At 59.8% G+C, this 21,516-nt stretch overlaps 7 protein-coding genes across 7 annotated transcripts; 5 read left to right on the forward strand and 2 right to left on the reverse strand.

The window, feature by feature from the left end:
• Positions 1-363: 363 nt before the first annotated feature.
• A1Q1_00677 (alanine-tRNA ligase) lies at positions 364-3,396 on the forward strand (the record flags this gene model as incomplete). Its single annotated transcript, XM_014328416.1, has 2 exons — positions 364-561; positions 673-3,396. The coding sequence occupies 2 exons, from the start codon at positions 364-366 to the stop codon at positions 3,394-3,396; spliced, it is 2,922 nt and encodes a 973-aa protein (XP_014183891.1).
• Positions 3,397-3,668: 272 nt separating this feature from the next.
• A1Q1_00678 (glyoxal oxidase precursor) lies at positions 3,669-5,534 on the reverse strand (the record flags this gene model as incomplete). Its single annotated transcript, XM_014328417.1, has 1 exon — positions 3,669-5,534. The coding sequence occupies one exon, from the start codon at positions 5,532-5,534 to the stop codon at positions 3,669-3,671; it is 1,866 nt and encodes a 621-aa protein (XP_014183892.1).
• Positions 5,535-7,525: 1,991 nt separating this feature from the next.
• A1Q1_00679 (endoplasmic reticulum protein) lies at positions 7,526-11,876 on the reverse strand (the record flags this gene model as incomplete). The annotated part of the gene is made up of 14 exons (XM_014328418.1): positions 7,526-8,029; positions 8,200-8,504; positions 9,163-9,370; positions 9,409-9,588; positions 9,637-9,741; positions 9,828-9,937; positions 10,163-10,349; positions 10,388-10,464; positions 10,547-10,814; positions 10,865-11,124; positions 11,199-11,244; positions 11,302-11,356; positions 11,494-11,605; positions 11,648-11,876. 14 exons carry the CDS (start codon positions 11,874-11,876, stop codon positions 7,526-7,528), a joined length of 2,646 nt encoding a protein of 881 aa, XP_014183893.1.
• Positions 11,877-13,478: 1,602 nt separating this feature from the next.
• Positions 13,479-14,711, forward strand: A1Q1_00680 (uncharacterized protein; the record flags this gene model as incomplete). The annotated part of the gene is made up of 1 exon (XM_014328419.1): positions 13,479-14,711. One exon carries the CDS (start codon positions 13,479-13,481, stop codon positions 14,709-14,711), a length of 1,233 nt encoding a protein of 410 aa, XP_014183894.1.
• Positions 14,712-15,082: 371 nt separating this feature from the next.
• A1Q1_00681 (uncharacterized protein) lies at positions 15,083-16,147 on the forward strand (the record flags this gene model as incomplete). The annotated part of the gene is made up of 1 exon (XM_014328420.1): positions 15,083-16,147. The coding sequence occupies one exon, from the start codon at positions 15,083-15,085 to the stop codon at positions 16,145-16,147; it is 1,065 nt and encodes a 354-aa protein (XP_014183895.1).
• Positions 16,148-16,645: 498 nt separating this feature from the next.
• Positions 16,646-17,743, forward strand: A1Q1_00682 (uncharacterized protein; the record flags this gene model as incomplete). The annotated part of the gene is made up of 1 exon (XM_014328421.1): positions 16,646-17,743. The coding sequence occupies one exon, from the start codon at positions 16,646-16,648 to the stop codon at positions 17,741-17,743; it is 1,098 nt and encodes a 365-aa protein (XP_014183896.1).
• A 1,596-nt stretch (positions 17,744-19,339) lies between these two features.
• A1Q1_00683 (uncharacterized protein) lies at positions 19,340-20,679 on the forward strand (the record flags this gene model as incomplete). Its single annotated transcript, XM_014328422.1, has 2 exons — positions 19,340-19,587; positions 19,656-20,679. The coding sequence occupies 2 exons, from the start codon at positions 19,340-19,342 to the stop codon at positions 20,677-20,679; spliced, it is 1,272 nt and encodes a 423-aa protein (XP_014183897.1).
• Between the last annotated feature and the right edge of the window lie 837 nt (positions 20,680-21,516).

The raw sequence follows: 21,516 nt of genomic DNA on the forward strand, positions 1-21,516 counted from the left end.
GGGATCAAATGGCTTGGTGGAGGCAAGACAAGGCGTCCACGTGGCTGACCTTATCATGTTCTGGGTCGCTACGAGTCACGTGAGCGACCTCGACTCAATCTCTGTGCCATGCCCAAAGTTGGAAGGTCGGCGCTGACAGTGAGCGCTCATCAGCTCTCGCCACCGTTCTGGTCTTGCTTAAACACACCTTCCCCCTTCCTCCTTCTTTCCCTCGACCCTCCAAAGACCTCGACCCCCAGAGGCTGTTCAATCTCCGAGGGTTGCATGCTTTTTGCTCGCACAGTCCGCCCCCTTTCGATTTCATCCCAGCACCTCCATCGCACAACTCCTTTCACTCTCCGTTCCTTCGCTCCAGCCGGCAACATGTCCCGCAGAGAATCCAAGCCCACCGTCCCCACCACCGCCGCCGCCAAGTGGCCCTCTCCCGAGGACTGGCCCGCCGCCAAGGTCCGCTCCACCTTCATCGACTACTTTGTCAACCAGCCCGGATTTGAGCACACCTTCTGGCCCTCGTCTGGCTCGATCCCGTTCGACGATGACACGCTCCTCTTCGCCAACGCTGTAAGTCAAAAATCATAAGCAGTGTGGATGTGTCGGATCTGGCCGATGATCGGCCGGCACAAGTCTCGACTCGTTTACGCTTATCAAGAGTGACGCTGACCTCTTTCGCAGGGTATGAACCAGTACAAGCCGCTCTTCCTTGGAACTGCCGACCCCAAGTCGGACCTCGCCAAGCTCTCGCGTGCTGTCAACTCGCAGAAGTGTATCCGTGCCGGAGGAAAGCACAATGATCTCGACGACGTCGGCAAGGACTCATACCACCACACCTTCTTCGAGATGCTTGGAAACTGGTCGTTCGGCGACTACTTCAAGCTCGGCGCCCTGACCATGGCCTGGGACCTCCTCACCCGTGTCTACGGTCTCCCCAAGGACCGCCTCTACGTCACCTACTTCGAGGGTGATGCCGCCCAGGGCCTTGAGCCCGACCTCGAGGCCAAGAAGATCTGGCAGGACCTCGGTGTTCCCGAGAGCCACATTCTCCCCGGAAACGCCAAGGACAACTTCTGGGAGATGGGTGCCACCGGACCTTGTGGACCTTGCTCGGAGATCCACTTCGACCGCATCGGTGGACGTGAGGCTGCTCACCTCGTCAATATGGACGACCCCGACGTTCTCGAGATCTGGAACAATGTGTTCATCCAGTACAACCGCGAGAACGACGGCTCTCTCCGTCCCCTCCCCGCCACCCACATCGACACCGGTATGGGCTTTGAGCGTCTCGTTTCCGTCCTCCACAACGTCAGCTCCAACTACGACACTGACGTCTTCACCCCGATCTTCAAGCGCATCCAGGAGCTTACTGGTGCCCGCCCCTACGAGGGCAAGCTCGGCGCCGACGACAAGGACGGCATCGACACTGCCTACCGTGTGATTGCCGACCACATCCGTACCCTCACGATCGCCATCTCGGACGGCGGTGTCCCCGACAAGGACGGCCGTGGCTACGTTCTCCGTCGTATCCTCCGTCGTGGTGTCCGTTACGCCAACTCCAAGTTTGGTGCCGAGATGGGTACCTTCTTCTCGTCGCTCGTCGACACCACCGTCGAGACCCTCAAGGAGATCTTCCCCGAGGTCACGAAGAAGATCCCCGAGCTCAAGGAGATTCTCGATGAGGAGGAGCAGTCGTTCGCCCGCACCCTGAAGCGCGGAGAGATTCTCTTCAACAAGTACGCCGAGGCCGCCGCTGCTGGTGACAAGACCCTTGCTGGTCGCGACACCTGGCGCCTGTACGACACCTACGGTTTCCCCGTCGACCTTACCCAGATCATGGCCGAGGAGCGTGGCCTCAAGATTGACGAGGAGGCCTTCGAGAAGGCCCGTCTCGAGTCGCTCGAGGCCTCCAAGGCTGGTGGCAAGAAGGGTGCCGCTGGCGGTGTCAAGTTTGACGTCCACGACCTCGGTGCGCTCGAGGCCAACGACGCCGTCCCCAAGACTGACGACGACTTCAAGTACAAGAAGGGTGACATTTCGGCTGCCATCAAGGCCATCTACCACCAGTCCAAGTTCTACGAGTCGACCAAGGACGTTCCCGAGGGCGAGCCGTTCGGTATCCTGCTCGACAAGACCAACTTCTACGCCGAGTCTGGTGGTCAGGAGTACGACACTGGTGTCATTGCCATTGACGGCCAGGCCGAGTTCAAGGTCGAGGACGTCCAGGTCTACAATGGTTACGTTCTCCACGTCGGTCGCCTCGAGGAGGGTGAGCTCAAGCTCAACGACGAGGTCATCTGCACGATTGACGAGCTCCGCCGCTGGCCCATCCGCAACAACCACACTGGTACCCACATCCTGAACTTTGCTCTCCGTGACGTTCTCGGTGACGGCATTGACCAGAAGGGTTCGCTTGTTGCCCCCACCAAGCTCCGCTTCGACTTCAGCCACAACAAGGCCATCTCGCCCGCTGACCTGAAGAAGATTGAGGACCTCTGCAACGCCGAGATCAAGAAGGCGCTCGCGGTGTACTCGAAGGAGCTTCCCCTCGCCACGGCCCAGAAGATCCCCGGTCTCCGCGCCGTCTTTGGTGAGCGCTACCCCGACCCGGTCCGTGTCGTCTCGATCGGTTTCCCGCTCGAGGACATTGAGAAGAACATCGAGGACCCGAAGTGGGCCACGACGTCGATCGAGTTCTGCGGCGGCACCCACGTTGCCAAGACGGACGACATCAAGGACTTTGTCATTGTCGAGGAGTCGTCGATTGCCAAGGGTATCCGCCGCATGGTCGCCGTGACGGGCCACGAGGCGGCGGACGTGCAGCGCAAGAGCGCCGAGTTTGGCCGCAAGCTCGACCGCATCGCCAACATGGAGCCGAAGGAGCGCGAGGCGGCGCTGAAGCCGATCCCGCAGGAGCTTGGCCAGTCTGGCATTTCGGTCCTGAACAAGCTCGCGCACCAGGAGCGCTACAACAAGCTCACTGCCGAGCTCGCCGCCGCCGCCAAGGCGCAGACCGCCGCGGCGCAGAAGGTCGTCACGGACGACATCAAGCAGTACTTTGCCGAGCACCCGAACGAGAACGTCTACGTCGCCTCCTTCCCCTCGGCGCAGGGCAACAGCAAGATCCTCTCTGCGGCCCAGACCGCGGCCAAGGCCGCCAAGAAGGCTGTGTACGCCTTCTCCGTCGACGAGGCGGGCGGCAAGGTCGCCCACCTCAACTTCCTCCCCAAGGACGAGGTGTCCAAGGCGTTCAACGCCAAGACCTGGCTCCAGGACGTGTCCAAGATCATTGGCGGAAAGGGCGGCGGCAAGGATGAGGCCGCCACCGGTGTCGGCATGAATGTCGACAAGCTCGATGCCGCCATGGACGAGGCCAAGAAGGCCTACCTTGCTTCCAAGCAGTGAGCGTCGAGACGCCGAGCCGCAGGCGAAGCGCGAGGCGCGAGACATTCACCGAGATGAGAGAAAAGTAGATTCGTTAGCATATTTGAATGCAGGGATTTGTCGGACCACGAGTATTTAGCACGAGGGCATGATCAATATATACTTTGTCTACGGCGTCTACTGCACACACAGGGATTACGATGGAGTTGATGATGAGGATTTGTCCGGAGAGAGAAATGAGGAAATGAGAAAACAGAGAAACTTCTACATGATAACTAACTGTCCACTCCGCGCTACGCGCCCATATGCCACTGGTCGTACGAGATGGAGCTCGGGGGGAGGACAGACTCTGGCTGAATCTGGTGGTTCCCAATGATGCCGTCTCCAATCATGACATAGGAGCCTTTACTCGGCACGCCGTCGACGACGATGAAGAGGAGCGCTGGTCCCGGGGCGAGAATGGCGGGATTGGGGGGCATCTGCGCGACGTGCAGCGTCGCGTCTCCGTCTGGGCTCGTCGTGAAGCTGGTCGCGAGCTCGACATGGCGCTGGCCCATGTTCATCGCATGTGTGCTAAACCCGGTGCGGATGATGACGGCGCGCGTCGCGTTGATGTTGAGTGTCTTGCCCCCGAGATCGGCCTTGCTCAGCGACACATTGAAGTATGGGCCGCCATAGGTGATCTGCTCGGGGAGGTTCTTGGGCTCGGGCCGCGCCTTGTCCATGTAGTCTGGGTAGAAGATCTCCATCCGCATCTCCGTGCCGTACTTGTACGTCGGGTGCGGGTCGTTGGGGAAGTTGTTCGGGTCCACGTAGTCGGCATTCGGGTTCGAGCCTGCCACCGCCACACTGCCGTCGGGCAGCAGCGTCGCCGTCGAGTGGTACATGCGCGGAATCGGCGAGGCGCCCGCCTCCTGGAATCGCGCGCCGGCAGGGGCACGCGGGTCAAAGTAGTACGCCGTCTGCTGCGGGTCGTCGGCGTACGCCTGGCCCACCGTCCAGTCCGACCCATTGCCGTAGCCCGCCGTTCCGCGCCCGGCGCCGTTCAGGAAGAGGAACCGGCCGTCGGGCAGGTTGACAAACTGGCCCATGGACCGGCCGCCCGGGAGGTTGTCGTCGTCGACCCAGTTCACGTCCACGTCGGGAGAAATCTTGACGCAGCTCTGCGACGTCGCCCAGTTCACGATCGGCTCGGGGTTCTGCGCCGTCCACGTCTGCGCCGAGCCGTCCTTGTCCGTCCCGCCGCAGAAGAGGATCGTCAGCGTCCAGTTGTTCGCCGGCGTCTGCGGGAACGTCACTGTTCCGGCCGACGCGGGGTAGACACGGACGCCGCCGTGGATGTTGCCGATCGGCATCTCGATGCCGCGCTTGTAGTCGAAGATCTCGGCCTCGAGGCCGACCTGGATGAAGACGCTGCCGGACGGAAGCAGCCAGATGAGCGGGTACAGGTTGAGCGGGAGCGTGCGGTCGAGAATCCGCAGCTCGATCAGCTCCTGGTCCACACAGAACCAGTTGGCGTTCTGCGGCGTATGCTTGGGGAAGTATTCGATCGTCGGGTTGTCCTGGTTCCGGTCGTTGACGTAGCCGCCGTCGATGCACCCGGCCATGATCATCGCACTCCCGTCCTCGAGCGTCTCAAGCGTCGGGTACCACCGCTCAAACTTCATGTAGTTGCGCGCATTGTCGTACCACGTACACTCGCCCGCGTTGTCGCAGTCGAGCACACGCACAGCCTTGCCGCCGTCGACGTTGCCGTACACGTTGTCGCCGTCCACGCGAGCAGCCGAGCCGAGCGGGCCGGCGTCCTGGCCGCCCTCCCTCACGGCCTTGTTGCCGCCGGCGTTGAGCCACGTTCCGTTGCCGAGGACAGTGCCGCCGGCGCAGAACGTGTTGGTGCGCACGTCGAGCGGCACCGACTCAAACGTGTCCAGGTCGATCACACTCGCCCATGCCGGGTGGTTCTTGCCGGGCGCCATCGTCGGGTTGCGCTCCGTCTTGTCGAGCACGTAGAGCTTGTTGGCCGGGCCGAGGAACAGCATCATGGCGCTGGCGAGGGTGTCCGCGACGACCTTGAACGAGCCCGCGGCCTGCTGCGCCGACACTTGTCCCGCGAGGGCGAGCAGGAGCGCACTGCCGACCATGCTGCTTGGCGTCTTCATGGTTGATCAGTCGAGTGTCGAGTGTGAGGGTTGTTGTTAGAGTCGGGGCGAAAGGCACGCCGACCTTGACTGATAAGGTGCCCGAAAGCAAGAACCGAGTCGGCCGGTCCCGGAGCAAGGTTTGTGCAACAGGAGTATGCAGTCTAGAGGACGCAAGGTCTTGGGCGAGTCTTGTCTCTTTTGTTGTACGTCCTGTGTGCGTTGCCGAATAACGCCCGTGCAGTAGTCGTGGGCCAGGCGCGGGACGTGTGAGCCGTGTGGGGCTGTTTGCTAGCCAGATGCTGTGCTTTGGCTTTGGCTGGCGGGAGGGGGGTCGGGGGGGGATCTGGGTCGGTGCGGTGCGGCTTTGAGATTTTCGATCGGCTGGCACAGCTGGCGTTCGGAGGTTTGTTAAGCTTCTTGGGTCTTGTCTTCTGATTTGCACCGCTCTGATGCGTGTGATGCGATGGTCGTGAGGTATGGAGGTCGTGCTTATGCCGTAGTTGATGAATGCAGGTATGAGTAAATGATACAGACAGAGAGTGTGTGTGTGTGTGTAAAGCAAGGCCGGAGAGTCAAGAAAGGAATGCAAGACAGGGCGCGAAAGCGATGCAGTGTTGTGCTGCGGGGGTGTGCGGGGTACGTGGTGGCCAACCAGTGAGTGCTTCTTCCTGCAGTCGGCCGCTGCAGTGCGCTGCGCTAGTTGGCGCCTCTTGTGCCCTCTTGTGCCCTCTTGTGCCCTCTGTGCCTCCAGTTGTGCCCGGTGGTGCCCGGCTTGTGCCGAGTGCCTTGTTTACAATGGTTCACGCAAAGGAGAGCGCGGCGCAGGCGGCGAGCAGTGGGTCAGTGCGACATTCTTTTGACAACGCGTTTGCTCGGGCCACCCCAGATTCCAGCCTGCCCAGCCTGGACCTGGGTCCCGAATTAACGTTCTGCAATTTTTTTAGAACACGGGCGGTGCTGGCACTGCTAGCATGCTGGCACTTGTGGCCAGGCAAGACTAGCTCGGCCGATGCATGCAGAAGCGCAATGTCGTGCATAGGAAAGATCCCAAGTGCACGCTAAGCACGGGTCTGAATAGCACAGACGCCAGAGTCTGAATTGTGTATTTGGATTTAAACGATACTCCGTGCTCCGAAACCGGCACACTAAACGCGTCCCCTCCTGCCGTTATTCGGGCGCGGATCAACAGTTCAACCAGCCATCACGCGTCTCCTCTGGTTTACTCCCGCTCCTCTCGAGTCACGTGAGTGCGTGGTTTTCGCGTGGCAATCCTCCGACAATTCGCCGCAGCGGGAGCAAAAAGTGTACGTGTTCTTAAAGTGGGGGTAGGGTATAAGACCGAGGCTTCTGCGTCCATGACGTCAAGGCGTGTCAGGAAGTGTCAGGAGCACGTTCCGGTGCCTGGTCTAGCCCGTCAAGATCTTCCATCAGCACGAGCGTACGAGCAAGCAGTCGTGATCGGCCCCTACGTCCCTACGCCCCCCTATGCTCCCTTCTTTGGGCCCTTGCTTTTGCTGCTTTCCGCGCTTGAGAGTCCCTTGCTGAAAGACGAGACTTGTACGCAAGACTGTGACCGCCCCATGCGCTCACTTGGGTTAGCCCATTGCCCAGTCAGGTCCGTCATAAACAAGAGGCTCGAACGATGAACTCTTTTTTCACCTCACCTCTGAGCCTCTGACGCGCTCCCGTGCCAAGCGTCGAGATCGCCGTGAGCGGGCAGCTGGGAGCGCACGAGCGGAGAAGAGCGCCTGCACGAAAAGCGTAAGGATGCAAGGGGTGTAATATGACGTCTTTTGCCGCCCGCCGGCCGCCAGCCTGGGCGTGGGTCCATATGGTCTGATTCCCGCAACCCCCAGCCCGCGACCGCAGGGCCGCAGACCGCAGACCTTTCCGCGGAGCAAAGTCTTTTTCTGCGGGTCTGCGGGTCCTCGAGCCATGGGACGAGCATATAAAGCCCGAGTCGCCGCTCGTCTTGTTGTTTTTTGCCCCTCGACACAGCACCACTAACTCTACACTCTTGCACCACCAACAAGGAGAGTTTTGTCGACACCATGAACGAGCGCTTCATCCGTATCTCGTACACGATCATTTTCGGCATCACGCTGATCATCTCGATCATCACGCTCGGTATCTCCGCCTCGCTTGTTAGCAAGTACAACAAGGACGGATACCCGCCCGAGCACACCGGTGCTTACCGTGACCGTATCCGCCTCCTCCTCGTCGCCTCGGTTTGGACGACGTTCTTCGCTCGTGAGTATTCCACGGACACGGCCGCCATATGGCGTCAGCGGCGTTTTGGTTGCGGCGGGACCGACGGAGATGGGCGCATCCGGGGCATGGGAGACGATGGATGCGTGTGCCCCGTTGCTATGGAGGTCGGGCTGCGACGACTGTGCGCGCCTTGCGCAGACGTGCAAGAGAAGGCTGGACGCAGCTGGGCTTCGGCGGTAGGTGGCGAGAGTGGAGTCCTCCGCCGAGTTGCCGAGGCACGCCGTTTGACCCCTCTCTCTCCCCTGCCTGCCGCTTGCGGTTCAACTCTTGGCCTGCTGGATATCGCCATGCCACTGTTCGCGAGTTCGGATGCTAGTCTCTATGCTCCTCCCTCTCTCCTGGGTGTGGCGTCCTCAACTTCTGTCGCGCGACGTTCCCCTCTCTATTCCACACTTGCCCGTCAAATGCTAACGCCGCAGTCATCTTCCAGGTCGGCTTCCAGCTCTTCGGCCACAGCACGATCTGGGGCATTCTCCCGCACCTGGTCTGGGTCATCATCGGCTTCATCTTGTACATGATTGGTTCGGCGTCTCTCACCGCTCTGACCGACAAGATCAACTGCGGCGATGTCTCGGACCTCTTCGAGCGCTGCAACATGGTCAAGGCCTCTGTTGTCACCGGCTGGATCACGACCATCATGCTCTTCATCGCGCTCCTGTACCTCATCGTGATCGCGTTCAAGGCCCGCGGATGGGGCGGCGTCCACAAGCAGAACCTCTACGTTGACGCATAGGAGCGTCGCTCGCCTTCTCAGGAAGGGCCTCAGGAGGGGCCTCAGGAGGGGCCTCAGAATGGGGGAGGAGGGGACGCGTCAGTTGAGCTGAGAGAGACAGCACAGTGAGCCAGTTGCGCTGAGAGAGACAGCACAGCAACTACTTTAGCTGGACGGCGCTGAACGGAAGCGTTCAGACGCCGTGCCGGGTTCTATAATCGCCACCTTCCAATGCATGGCTGTTGTTACATCTTATCTTATCACGACCGAGGACGCCACCGAGCGCCCCGTGCGTGCGCGAGCGCGCCGGCTGACGTCCACGCATGCCTCCGTGCTGACGATACAACCGTGCCGTGCTTGACGACAAGCGATGTCTCGGTGACCTCGGTGAGACGTCCCTCGGTGCCGTGTGCCTCGCACCGATGACATATACACACATTCGCTCACATTTAACACTTGTTATCTACTGGTCTATGTATTCGTTGCAGTCGTTACTGTTCGAGAGGGTTGGGGCTGTCGTCGCGATGTCGTGCGCACTCGTTGCCGTCGTACAGTTACAAGGGTTTATGTGACATGGAGGGCATCTGGTACGCCCTCACGCCGCGTTCAGGGACGAGGTCGTCGCCTCGCGCAGGCGAACGCGCGACCCGAAGATGCGCGAACCAAAGCCGAGCGACTCGACTTCGTGCATCGCCGAACTGAGGTTTGCATGGAACCGGTGCGGCCCAAGGAGCTCGGGAATGCCGACAATGTGGAACAGATCCAGCTGGGCCGGTCGCAGGTGGGCAAAGTAGATGCCTACGCCGCGCTGTTCATAGGCACGCACGAGCTCGTTCAGGATCTGAAGCGCACTGGCGTCGATCTCCTCGACCTGCGAGGGTCAGTTTAGACAAGCGGCCGCAAACTTACATCACCCATGTGAAGAATGATCGCCTTTGCGTTGTCGCGGCGCGGAACGTCGGAGGGGTGGCTCTTCTGCGGGCCGTAGAGCTCGAGCTGGAGGTTAGCATGAAAAGCGTAGTGCAACCTACTCGACGAAGTCGTTCCTTCAGTTGACCCGTGTTGGCGAACGAGAGACTCTCGCGAATCCTGACGACGAGCTGCACTCAGTATGTGATCGACCGTTTTCAGACTTACCACGCCGGGGATCTCCTCCTGCGCCTCCTCGTCCTCGTCGATAGGCACCCACTCATCACTGTGAGGGTTGCGACCGATGATCTTGATGCGAGGCTGGGTGCTGCGCTGAATGACAAGAATGAGCGAGAAGATAACGGAGATGACAAGGCCCATCTGTTGTCAACTTCCTCTGTTGTCAAGAAGCAACTCACCTCAATGGAGAAGCACAGGGTGATAACGAACGTGCCGACCATCTGTAAGAAGTCGGTCCAAGCTCGGGTTTGATAGTAGAAGATGATTTCGTGAGGTGCCTCGGTGAGGACTGGCGTCAGCTTATTACTCGATCACCAACTCACTGGAATACACAACAGTTGTGATGATGGCTGAGAGAACACATTTGGGCAAGAAGAACAGCCACGGCACGATGAAGAAGACGGCAAGAACAAGAATAATGGCAGTGATAATGCTCGCCATCTGAGTGCGGGCGCCAGTCTGACCGTTGAGGCGAGAGCCTGATTGTCAGCTGACAACACTGTACGTGACTTACGAGTGACCGACCCGAAAATGGGCAAAGTACCGGGCACCGTGATGAGGGACGCAACGAGGTTGGTAGCTCCGAGCGCCACGAGTTCACGGTTGGGGCTGACGGGGTAACCGTACTTGGCAGCATTCTCTCGCGCGGCAACCATGGAGTCGACGACACCCACGACAGCCATTACGAAGGCAGTGGGGAACTGTCGTTAGTTGACAAGATGACTGCTCCACAACTCACAGTCGCGGTGAAGTACTTGACGGTGCTCTTGGTGAGAGGCGAGCCGAAGGGAAGCCCAGCGTCCGTCTTGACACGGCCTAGGATGTCAACGCCATGCTTGTCCCATCGGAAGATGCTGTTCAGCACTGCATGTCAGCACAAACTTCCGGTATAACTCACCAGTCGTGCTGACGACGACGACCAGGATCTCCGGGACGAAGCGTAACCACTTGCCGCCCGGGCGCTTCGTAGCAACGCCCTTGCCAATCTTGGAGAGGATGAGGAAGGCAAGGCAGGACAGAGACAAGGTCATCGTGTACGGGTTGAACAGCTTGATGTGCTGGATCGTGAATATCAACTTCGGGATCGGGAGCTCTGGCACGTCATAGCCTTCGTCGACGAGATGGTTGAGACCTAGGAGAGGAAGAAGCTGTTCGATAAGAATGATCTGCGGTGTTAGACTGCGCACGTTCAGACGGATTATCCGTCATGACTCACCACACCGATGGCAGTGATGAAACCGCGCAGAAGGGCTCTGCTGAGCACCACGTCCAGGAACCCGAGCCTGAGCAGGCCGAGGATAGAGGTAAGAACACCAACAGTGAACGTCGTCATGACAGCAATGGCGATGCCTTCGGCAGCAGGGTCCTCGGGAACGCTGTGCGGGTCACCGTAGACGAAGTTATCGATCATCTGACCCATCATAAGTGACAGCGATGCTTCAGGTCCCATCGACATTTGGCTGAGGTTAGTTGCTGCTTCAAGCTAGGGTCCTACCGGCAGGTTCCAAGAGCACCATAGACGAAGGCCGGGATCGCGCTTGCCCACAGACCTGCCACAGGGGTGAGGTGAGCCAGAGCAGACGCATACGACATGGTCTGTGTGGGTTAGTCACGGCTCGGACCTCGTCTGTCGTCCACGGCTTCGTTACCTACCTGCGGGATCATAAGACAAGCCACAGACACGCCCGCAACAAGGTCTCCAGAGAACCTAAGACGTCGTCAGCCGAATTCAGAAGCGATGTGCAGCTGCGTCGAGAGGTGCGACGCCGTTCGTGACTTCTTACGCAGCTTCTCCGGTGATCACCACGAACGTGGTAGACCACCGTGCAGCAGGCGGAGACTCACAGCGACCACGAGTACTGGGGCAGCCATTCAGTGACGGGGACGTAGTACTTGGAGCGCTGGCGGACCTTCTTGGCCACCCTGGCGCCTATCTTCTTGCGCTTCTTGCCCGAACCTGTTGTTAGCTCTAGCTAGACAATGGCGTAAACAAACGTACCGTTCTGCGGCTCATCGCTTGGTTTCGGAGCGTCCTCGTCGTCGGACAGGGCGCCGTAGGTTGCCGGAGGGGGCTCGATGAGACGGGAGGACTCGGTGATGCGGACGGAGGGAACAGGAGTGGAGGACGATGCGCCACCGAGCGAGGAAGACATGCCGGCGAGGTCGAGCCTGCTGGAGGCTGGGGTTGCGTTCCGCGAGCTATCTGGCGATGTTGTGAATGTCGGCATCGTGGGCGGAGTCAGCTTGGTCCATGCAGTAATAAATGAGGGGGAAGTGGAGTCAGATGAAAGGAAGGACGGTATGGGTGTGATTGTCGGGTGTATGCAGAGGTGAATTGGGAACGTTGGAATGCGATGGTGGTGATCTTTTGTGTGGGTGAGATGAGACGCCGCCGCACGCTCGCTGCTAACGCTGAATGCTGTATGCTGTGTTGCTGCTGTTGAAGTGGTCTAAATATTCCACTGACAGGCCCGGAAGTGACGTCTGAGCGCCAGGGACGCACGCCAAGCAGTGCCCACCCACCAGCCATGTCGCCGCCGATTAGCCCAGGCCCTCTCAGGTATCAGCCCCCATCGCCGCAGCCCGGAGCCAGGCGTCAACACAAGTGGAGTGTTAAGCCGCCGGTGGAGGCCGTCCACTCGTATCTGCCTGAATTGTCCGCAACTTGTTCCAGCTGTCTGACCGTGTTCATAGCAACATTGCTTCTCCGCATACGTACATCGCATTCCAGTCTGCATCTACCCACTCATCGCTGCTCGATCCTGCACATGTGCAGTCCACATGTGTTGACAGGTCTGTGTGCTGTGTTCCTGGTGGAGCATCGGACGAGATTTCTGCGCAAGCAGGGCCGTGTCCCTTGATCGTCGCGTAGCCGTGTCACAGTCGCGTCAGCGCAGTCGACAACTGGGTGGCAAATACCACGTGCTTATCAACTCGTCCATGGTCGCCCAGTATTCTACCTTCTTGCCACCAACCAGCAAGGCGTCTTTTCTCCAATCTCAGACACGATTACAGGACAGCAACATAGTCCAGCGTCTACGAGCCAGCGGTAGCGGTGGTTGAAGCACGGTGATGTGCTTCACACCGAGCTGGATGGGCTCACAGAGGACAGAATGCCAGACCTCTTCTTCCTTCGCCTCTTCCATCATCAACGCAAGCCAACACGACCCGCGGAGACAGACAGACACGATATCAGCAGTAACCGAAAACGGAATACTGAGCATATTGCGCTGTCGAGAGACACAATCAGGTGGCAGCCTCCACCGACTTCCATCCCTCCTCCGGCTTACCTACGGTGGCCCAGTCTACTAAGCTTTACGCACAGTGGAGAGGTACAGGCTCGGAGCCGAGAACTCAATCGGGGGAATGCCAAAATTGCCTGCCAAGTCGACCATGGAGCATGACTACCAGCGCAATCTGGCTGCCGGTTTCTGCCATGGTTCAGTCAGCCCGCTCTCTGCTTCCGCCTAACTGACCGCTTTGATCGCTGATGAATGCACGCAGTGACACTCGTGCTTTGTGCATACCGTAACAAGTCGCCCGACTTCAGGATACGGACGGTGGGATAACCGGCCCGGGGACACCGATTTGTGGAACGGGATCCATGTCCAGCGGCCACACCGCAGACAGGACATGCACGCACCATTGTGCGATAAACATAGCCGTCTTCACGCCATGCAACACATGGGAGCAAGCAGCTTTACATGCATGGCTGGTAAACGATTGGTTTCACCGGCAACATGAATGATACGCAACGCTGCTTGAGGGCGATGCGAAGGGAAGCGAGATAGGAGCCGATATCAGGTCACGAGTTTGAGGCACGACTTACAATGGATGTGCGACTTGCGATGGGCTGCCTCAACAGCATCACCTCTCGCCAAGCTAGGGCTCGAACTCTACTAGAGGGCCTGGTGGGTTCTACCTATGGACTGCTAAGCCTGCAGAAGGCTCGTAACGTGCGCGTGCATAAGAACGAGCTCCCTCATAACATTTGGAGGTTGCCCGCACTCCACAAACCTCATTCACCTTCACTTGTCACTTCTTCCGTCACCATGCTCTACCCGCTGCTACTCCTACCGGTAGTGGGAGCCGTCGAACGTCTCGTCTGGGGTGGCGCGACGCCTCTCAAGCAATGCGAAGAGTCGACGATAACATGGACGGGCGGCACCCCGCCGTACAGCTTGCAGATCCGCGTTGTCGACCCAGACGACTACCTATCGATGCTTAAAGCGGGAGAGACGGATCGCTGGATTGCCGAGAACATCACCGAGTCGTCCTACGTCTGGCGCGTCGACTACGCCGCCGGTAACGGCATCATCTTCGGCGTCGAGGACAGCTCGAATCCAAAACGCATCACAGGCTCGTATGCCGGCGCCCTCGCAATAGATTCCGGGACCAGCGACTGCGAGCTGGTACCGGTCCCCTCGTCATCATCCTCTTCCGCCGCGTTTCAGTCGACCACCTCCAGCAAATCCCCCTCACAGGCCTCTCCGGTGAAGACCGTCGCCAAAAGCAGTCTCGCGCAGCCGACAATTGTTGGGCAGCTGGTCTCTAGTAAAGGAGGCTCGACAAACGTCGGCGCCATCGTCGGCGGCGTTGTGGGCGGGGTGCTCGGTCTCGCCCTGATCATAGGCGTCGTGGTGGGGATCTGGCTCTGCACGCGGCGGCGACAGCGCGTCAAAGAGGAGAAAGAGGACTTCGTCATTGACGACACGGCAGCCGCGATGGAGCCCATGGAAGCCATGGAGACTGCCGTGCACCCGATCACACCGTATCGGGGCGAGAGCAAATCGAGCTACGGCACTGGTCCGGGCACACCGACGTTGGTGCCGCTCCTGCCTTCAGACGCGCAGCCGCCCACGGCTTACGCTCTGTCGCCTCACTCGCTGCAGACCCAGCAGGTGCATGCACCATTCGCTATGCCGGGACCGTACTCCCCAGCATCTCCGCGCATACCGCCGAGCGAATATGCCAGCGAGTACGCCGTAGACGCCGGCCCGGTAAGGGAACAGCACCCGCCGAGGTACGACCCGAGGTGGTCACAGCGCCCAGGAAAGCCATAGAGAAGGTGCGGGACGAAGCGTTGAGGACATTGATAGGAGACTTCAGAGCCTATTCGTGCAAACGCAGTCTTGGGGGAGGGTTCCGCGACGCCATATTCAGACTCGTTTGTAGGGAGAACCGAAAGCGCCGTTGAGGTGTTGGTGGGGAGGCTTCAGTGATACAGAGCAGCGCCCAAGCACACAATTCCGAGCCTCCAAGGTCCAGAAGACACCACAGACAGAGGAACGGACCTCAAACCAGTGCCCCAGTGCAACTAGGGTCGAGGCCGTGCGGACATGCTTCCTCGTTCCTGCCTTCGGCACTTCCTTGCTGGCTGAGATCTTTATAGCACCTGACGCTCGCCATAGATCATCGCTAGCACTCTACCACCATGTCAACAACCGGAGACCTCACATGGACGGGGCCCACTTCGGTTCGCCAGTGCGAACGGACGCTTCTCACTTGGAGCGGGGGAGCGGGGCCGTTCCGTCTCCGAGTGACCTCTGGTAGCGGCACCTCTCGACAGCTGGGACCGTCAAGTGGTATCTCAGGGCGCTCCTACTCCTGGCTCGTCGACTACCCTGCTGGTACTCGGCTGACGATCTCCGTTGTGCCATCCCTGGCGCGATACTATCCTACCGTGTCTGTATCTGTCCTGTCAGGCAGTGATGACTGTACCCTCTACGGAGCCGTTCGGCCAGCCACCATCCGCAGCTCCACCACTCGCACATCAGCCACACCAGCCATTACGAGGATCACAATCACTCCTCCCAGGACAATCGCCACTTCGACCGTCTTCGCTACAGCGTTCACTGGTACATCATCTGACGAGGAAAGCACCACAGAAGAAGAGACGCTACAGACTTCCACCACCCGCGACAGCTTATCACTATCGTCATCGGAATACGAACGCTTGAAACAGTCCGACTTCACTTCCAGCGATCGAACGGCCTCTATCTCGGGCTCTCATCAACCCAGTGGGAGCAGCACAGGCGGCTCTGATGGCGGCACAACCGGTACTCCCGGAGACAACGTTGGCGGTGGTGGTGGAGGTGGGGGAAGCGCTGGAGGTTCCTCGCGCGATATCGGCGCAATCGTTGGCGGCGTCGTGGGCGGCATTCTTGGCTTGGCCCTGATCGGCGCTCTCCTCTATGCGTGGCTACATGCTCGCCGCCGGCGTCGGAACGAGCCGACCAATGTCCTCGACCTCGAGGCAGAGACCACAGAAGCGATGATGGAGCCGGAATCCTACCCCGTCACGCCCTACACGCCGACCGTTACGGCGAGCAGCGACCACACGGGGATCCCAGAGGAATCACCGCTCCTGGTAACGAAGGAGGCGCCGGCGCCACCGGACCAAACGGACGAGTACGCCATCGATGCAGGCCCTGTCAGAGAGCAGAGACCACCACAGTACGATCCTAACTGGTCCCGCGAGCAACCCAAGTCTTTCTGAAGCCTAGGGGGTGCAGGTGAATGCTCTGAGGTCGAGTCGATAGCGGCCCGTGTGCGGATGCCCGTGTGCACGACCGACTCAGCGAACCCTCACGGCAAATTGACAGCAGATAGGTAGCAGTTTCCGAAATGCATAGTTCTCTCTGCAGGAGGGGCCTCGCTCGGAACCCATGAGGAACCGCCTGAGCAGCCCTGAGCAAGCCCAACGGTCTTCAGAATTCCTCACCGCCGTCGGGTGGCTGAGGTCCATGCGTGGTCTTGGCTTTGCCACCGGCTCAAAACAAACAACCGTGGGCGCTAGCACTGAACAGATCTCTGCTGATGGGGGCAGAGAACGACGGCGGCGGCGACTGATGGTTCCTACCAGTGGGCCGATGCGCTTGAGCTCACATGACTGATGCCTTCAAGAGTTGATGATGAGGGGTGTTGCGATGGTCTGTTTTTCGACAGTCAACAATCCATACTCGAACGACGGCCTCCGACTCAACGACACTCACTTATGATCTTGGCACGAATCCTGCTGGGGGTGTTGCCCCTCGCCGTCGCCCAGGACATCGTCACGCTCAATACCCCGTCATCTCTGGCTCAGTGTCAGCTGCAGAGAATCTCATGGGAGGGCGGTGTTGGGCCATACGAGCTGGTCGCGTATGTAGAGGGCTCGACCTATGAGATCGGCACCGCCCCGGCGACGGCAACCGCGATGAGCTGGCAGGTCAATCTCGCGGCAGGCACAGCCGTGTCGCTGCGAATCTTGAATGCAAGAGGGATGATTCTGGATCAAACGCCGCTCATTACAGTCGCTAGAGGGACAGACACCTGCAAGTTGGTGAACGGACCACAGTCGAGCTCGACGTCCGTCAGCTCCTCGACTTCTGCGTCCTCCACGTCCTCATCGACGTCGGTCACTGACCCGCCCATCACTTCCTCGTCCACCTCTTCTGTGGAACCCACCTCGTCGCCATCCAGCTCTGCGTCACCGTCTCCAACATCATCCCTGACATCGAGCGAGCCTCCCGTCTCGGAAACTTCGACGACGGGACCAAGCTCCGACATCCCCTCGTCAAGCGACAGCGGCAGTGCCACAGAATCCCCGTCCTCGACAGACCCACCGCGCACCGATGCCCAAGGACGGACAATCACAGTCTATCGCACAGGAAGCGTAGCGCCGACATCCTCAGGAGAGCCCAGGGGCCCGGGCGGCGGTGGCTCCTCGCAAAACCTCGGGGCAATCATCGGCGGTTCGGTGGGCGGCGGTCTTGGCCTGGCGCTCATCGTCGCCCTAGTCGTGTGGCGGTGCACGAAACGCAGGCGAGCGCGGGACGAGAAGTCTGCCTTTGTCATCGACACGATCGACCCCGAGACGGCCGAACCGGGCCCCGTGCAGCTCATCACGCCGTATCCGAACCCAAACCCGAACCCGGGCCCGGGGCTGTACAAGTCCTCAAGTGGCTCGGGCGCGTACGACACGACTACGTACGGCCCCTCGCGCTTCTCGCAAGAACACCTGTCCGACGACCAGTTTGCTGTCGATGCGGGACCGGCGTCGACTCAGTGGCCCCCGAGGTACGACCCGGACTGGTCACATGCGTCCAGGTAGACGCAGTCGAGGAGTTGTGCAAGCTGTGCCAACTGTGTCCCAGTTCTCGGTTCTTGGGGGTCTGTGTGTTTCGTTGGACATTGGCCGGGTGGGCTGCTTCTGACGGCCGAGGACGGGCCGGTCGAGGTGGGCAGTAGAGTCAGTAACATCTGCCCGATGCATCGTGATCACTGCACGTGCGCCTGATGGAATCCAAGACTGGCATCAATATGCTAGGCTCCGGCCCTGCCGCCGTACGAGCTTGCCTGCTGAATGTTTCGACCTCCCAGGGCGGTATGGTACCCGGGCACCCATCACTCCGTGCTTGGTAGGTGCCGCTAACACATTGGCGCCTCTCGTGACTTGGTCGGTCGCTGCTTCGAGGCGAGTGTTGAGGAGGAATGGGCGCGGCGTCGGCGACAGAGCTCAGCAATGACTCTTCCGTGGTCTCAATGACGTCGACGGTGTGCTGCATCGCGACCGAACATGTCATCGGCGTCTGTGCCGCCCCACGCTGGTCTTGTCTCGAAACCTCATAGAGCACCGAGTTGGCGGTGCATCGCCACTGTCGACCCGAGTCTCCGGTGTCCCTCGCCGTGGTAAGTTAGCACAGCGCTGGATGTCGGCGTAAACGCCCTTTCTGCCGTGAGCTTCGCTCGCAAGTGGTGAGAGAAGGTGTAATGTTGGCGTGACAAGTGCACCGAACACACCGAGAAACATGACCTCCGTCGGGTTCCACTGTCACCGCCTCGCTCGGAGTGCTAAAGGTGTCATTCCACGGCGGACGGCACCGACAAGCATAAACTATCTGCCGTGCCGAGGTGCTATGTCGCTAGAGTCGGTCTGGGACACAGCCTCTGGGATGCGCCAACTTCCCTGCGATTCAGTCATCAGTGCGGAAAGACGTTAAGCTTGAAGCTAGTGCGGGTTGTGACAAGCATGACATGCTCATGTGCTCAGCTGTACGTCAGGAATCAGCAAAGTTGAGTGGGGTCGTCCTACTTGTCCGTGTTCCATGCTGCGGTCATGAGCCAAAGCCAGAACGCAGCACATGTTCTCCAGAAGAGCATATGCATACGACGCTGTAGGGCCCTCACATCGGTTAGTTAATTGAAGGCGCCAAAGCAAAAGATTGAATGGTGACCCGCAGTCACGCGCTGGGAGTTCTCATTGCACCGTGTGCCCATGTCATGGCGTGCTTCCCATTAGACCAGGGAACCAAAGTGATAGTGCCTGTGAAAACAACTCGATAACGTCGATCGATCGGAGTGTCGGAGGGACTGCCGATTCAACATGCACCTCGTGCGCACCATTCGCTCAATGCGGACACTGACTGCAGTAGGGTGCATTACTACTTACCCACTGGGTTTGGGGTACGTCCTGCAGGTATCAATGCCCGTGGAGCTGCGGCGCACGTCCTTCCAGTCAATGTTCGGCGAAGCAAGGGCTTCCCACCACTAAGGCCAGCGCTAGTCGTTCAGTCGGCCATGCCGGTGCTTCCGGGCTGCGAGCGAGCTGCGGCGTCGACGCCGACAATCTGCAATCTGCAGTCTGGGAACCCTCGGACGACCCTATAAGATGGTCCGTCGAAGAAGAGGACATCCCCATCCCTCAAGAATGAAGTCCGCCCTCGCCTTCACCGTCCTGGCCACGCTCGCCGCGGCAGCTCCAGCGCCCGCGAAGCAGGCTGAGAGCCTGAACTTCCAGAAGCGCCTCGATGGGCCCGTCACCGTCCCCCTGAAGCACGCCAGTATGCGCGGCATCGGCGCGTTCGAGAAAAGCAAGCTCCACCTCGCTGCCAAGTACCCACAGTTCTTCGACAACGAAGCACTCGAGACACTGCAGAAGCGTGCTGGCGATCTGCAGTGAGTATCACTCTCCATCTGAAGCCCTCGGATTGCCTGGCCTCTGCCATTGCTCGCGCTGACACCAGGCTGCACGACGTTGAGCCCGACCAGCTGTGGGTTGCTCCTACCTCATTTGGCACTCCCCCGCAGGACCTGCCCCTCCTCGTCGACACTGGCTCCGCCGCACTGTGGGCTTTCAGCACCAAGTGCCAGGGTTGCGGGACTGGAGCGTTCGACGTGACCAAGTCGTCGACGTTTGTCAACACATCCGAGCCCGCCTCGTACGCGTACGGTTCGGGTGCGACCACCATCCAGGGCTGGCACGTCAAGGACACTGTGGGAATCAGCGGTGTGACGACGGAGAATGCCGAGTTTGCCGTCATCGACGCCGAGACGAACGCGAAGCTGGACAAGACGAGCGCCGGGCTCAGCGGTTGGTCCTGGCCCTTCACGGACGAGGACGGCAAGATTGCCAACCCCGTCCCCTACATCCAAGCGAAGAACAAGCAGTGGTCTGAGCCCGTGTTCGGCGTCTACCTGAACCGCAAGAACCCTCGTGCCGAGGCGCACGGCACGCAGTCCAAGGGCGACGGCGCGCTGACCGTCTCGGGCGTCGACCACCAGTACTTTGACGGCGAGCTCACATGGACGCCCCGCAGGGAGGACAAGAAGCGGGCCGAGTTTGCGTGGCTCATCGACTTCCCCCACTTCACCGCCAACGGGAAGCAGAGGGACCTGGACCCGAGCTCGCTCGCGATCCTCGACACGGGCACGACGCTCGTGTTCGGCCCGCCCGACGACGTGCGTGCCTTCTGGTCCAGCGTCCCCGGGGCCATCGACAACAACGACGGCACCTGGACCGTCGACTGTAACCGGACCGACATCAAGGCCTCGTTCAACCTCGCCGGCAAGGACTGGGAGTTTGACCCCACCGACCTCATCTTCGAGGACGAGCCGGGCAAGTGCTTCGGCGCCATCATCTACCAGATGAGCATGTGGCCTCTCGGTGCCAAGTGGCTCGTCGGCGGCACGTTCCTCAAGAACGTCTACACGGCCTTCCAATACGACCCGCCTCAGGTCGGCCTCGCCAAGCTCAAGGAAGGCCTGTAACCGCGCTCACCTCTTGTATCCCCTATCCGCAGACGCAACGGACGATCTAGTTAGAAAGACGATCAGTAATGAGTATCTGAAGTTATCTCCATGTATCCCGATATCCCCAGCATCGTTCCAGTCTGCTGTCAGTGTCCTCCAAGGTGATGGGCGAGAGTACAGAGCCGAAAGTCACCGTTCTAAGTCTCCGCCACGAGCGTCGAGGCGTGCCTTGCGTGCTGAAACGCACCCCTTGTTCCGTACCTTCGAATTCAGCACTGGAATCGCGGGGCTATGCGATAACAAATGCTCCTCGGGTTCCTCTGCCGTCATCCCATTGTACAGCACCGCGGTGCAGCAGGCAGGTACGCGCGAGCGGATGCGCTCGGTTGAGAGCACAGCCATGCATGCAGACGCCGGCACACCGATGTTGAATCGTTAAGAAGAGACCGAGGATACGGAAGCTCGAGCGATCGATTCCTGCAAGTCGAATCGTCGCGAGTAGTTTTGGGCATCCGGTCGTGTTGCGAGGCATGCTTAACCGGTTCGGCAAACCCCAGTCTCAGAAGGCTCACCCTGGTCAAACCGCAAGCTCACGTCGCCAGGCGGAGACACAGACCTGCCTCACTTGGCAATTCTCCGCGGCGCAGAGAAGCTTGGGTGCTCCCGTCCGAATCACTGTGGCTGTCTCCGACCCGAGCAAGCCGAGCAAGCGACCAAACATGAGCGAAAAGCCCCGTCCGCAGCGCAAGCTTTGGGGGGAGGACTACTCTGCGCTTTCGCTACAGGTCTCGGTTCTGTCCGTTCCCATGCACCGCCAGCGCACCAGGCTGGCTAGGCGAAAACCTGACTCCACAA

Source organism: Trichosporon asahii, assembly GCF_000293215.1.
Source record: "Trichosporon asahii var. asahii CBS 2479 unplaced genomic scaffold scaffold00003, whole genome shotgun sequence".
Classification (NCBI taxonomy): domain Eukaryota; kingdom Fungi; phylum Basidiomycota; class Tremellomycetes; order Trichosporonales; family Trichosporonaceae; genus Trichosporon; species Trichosporon asahii.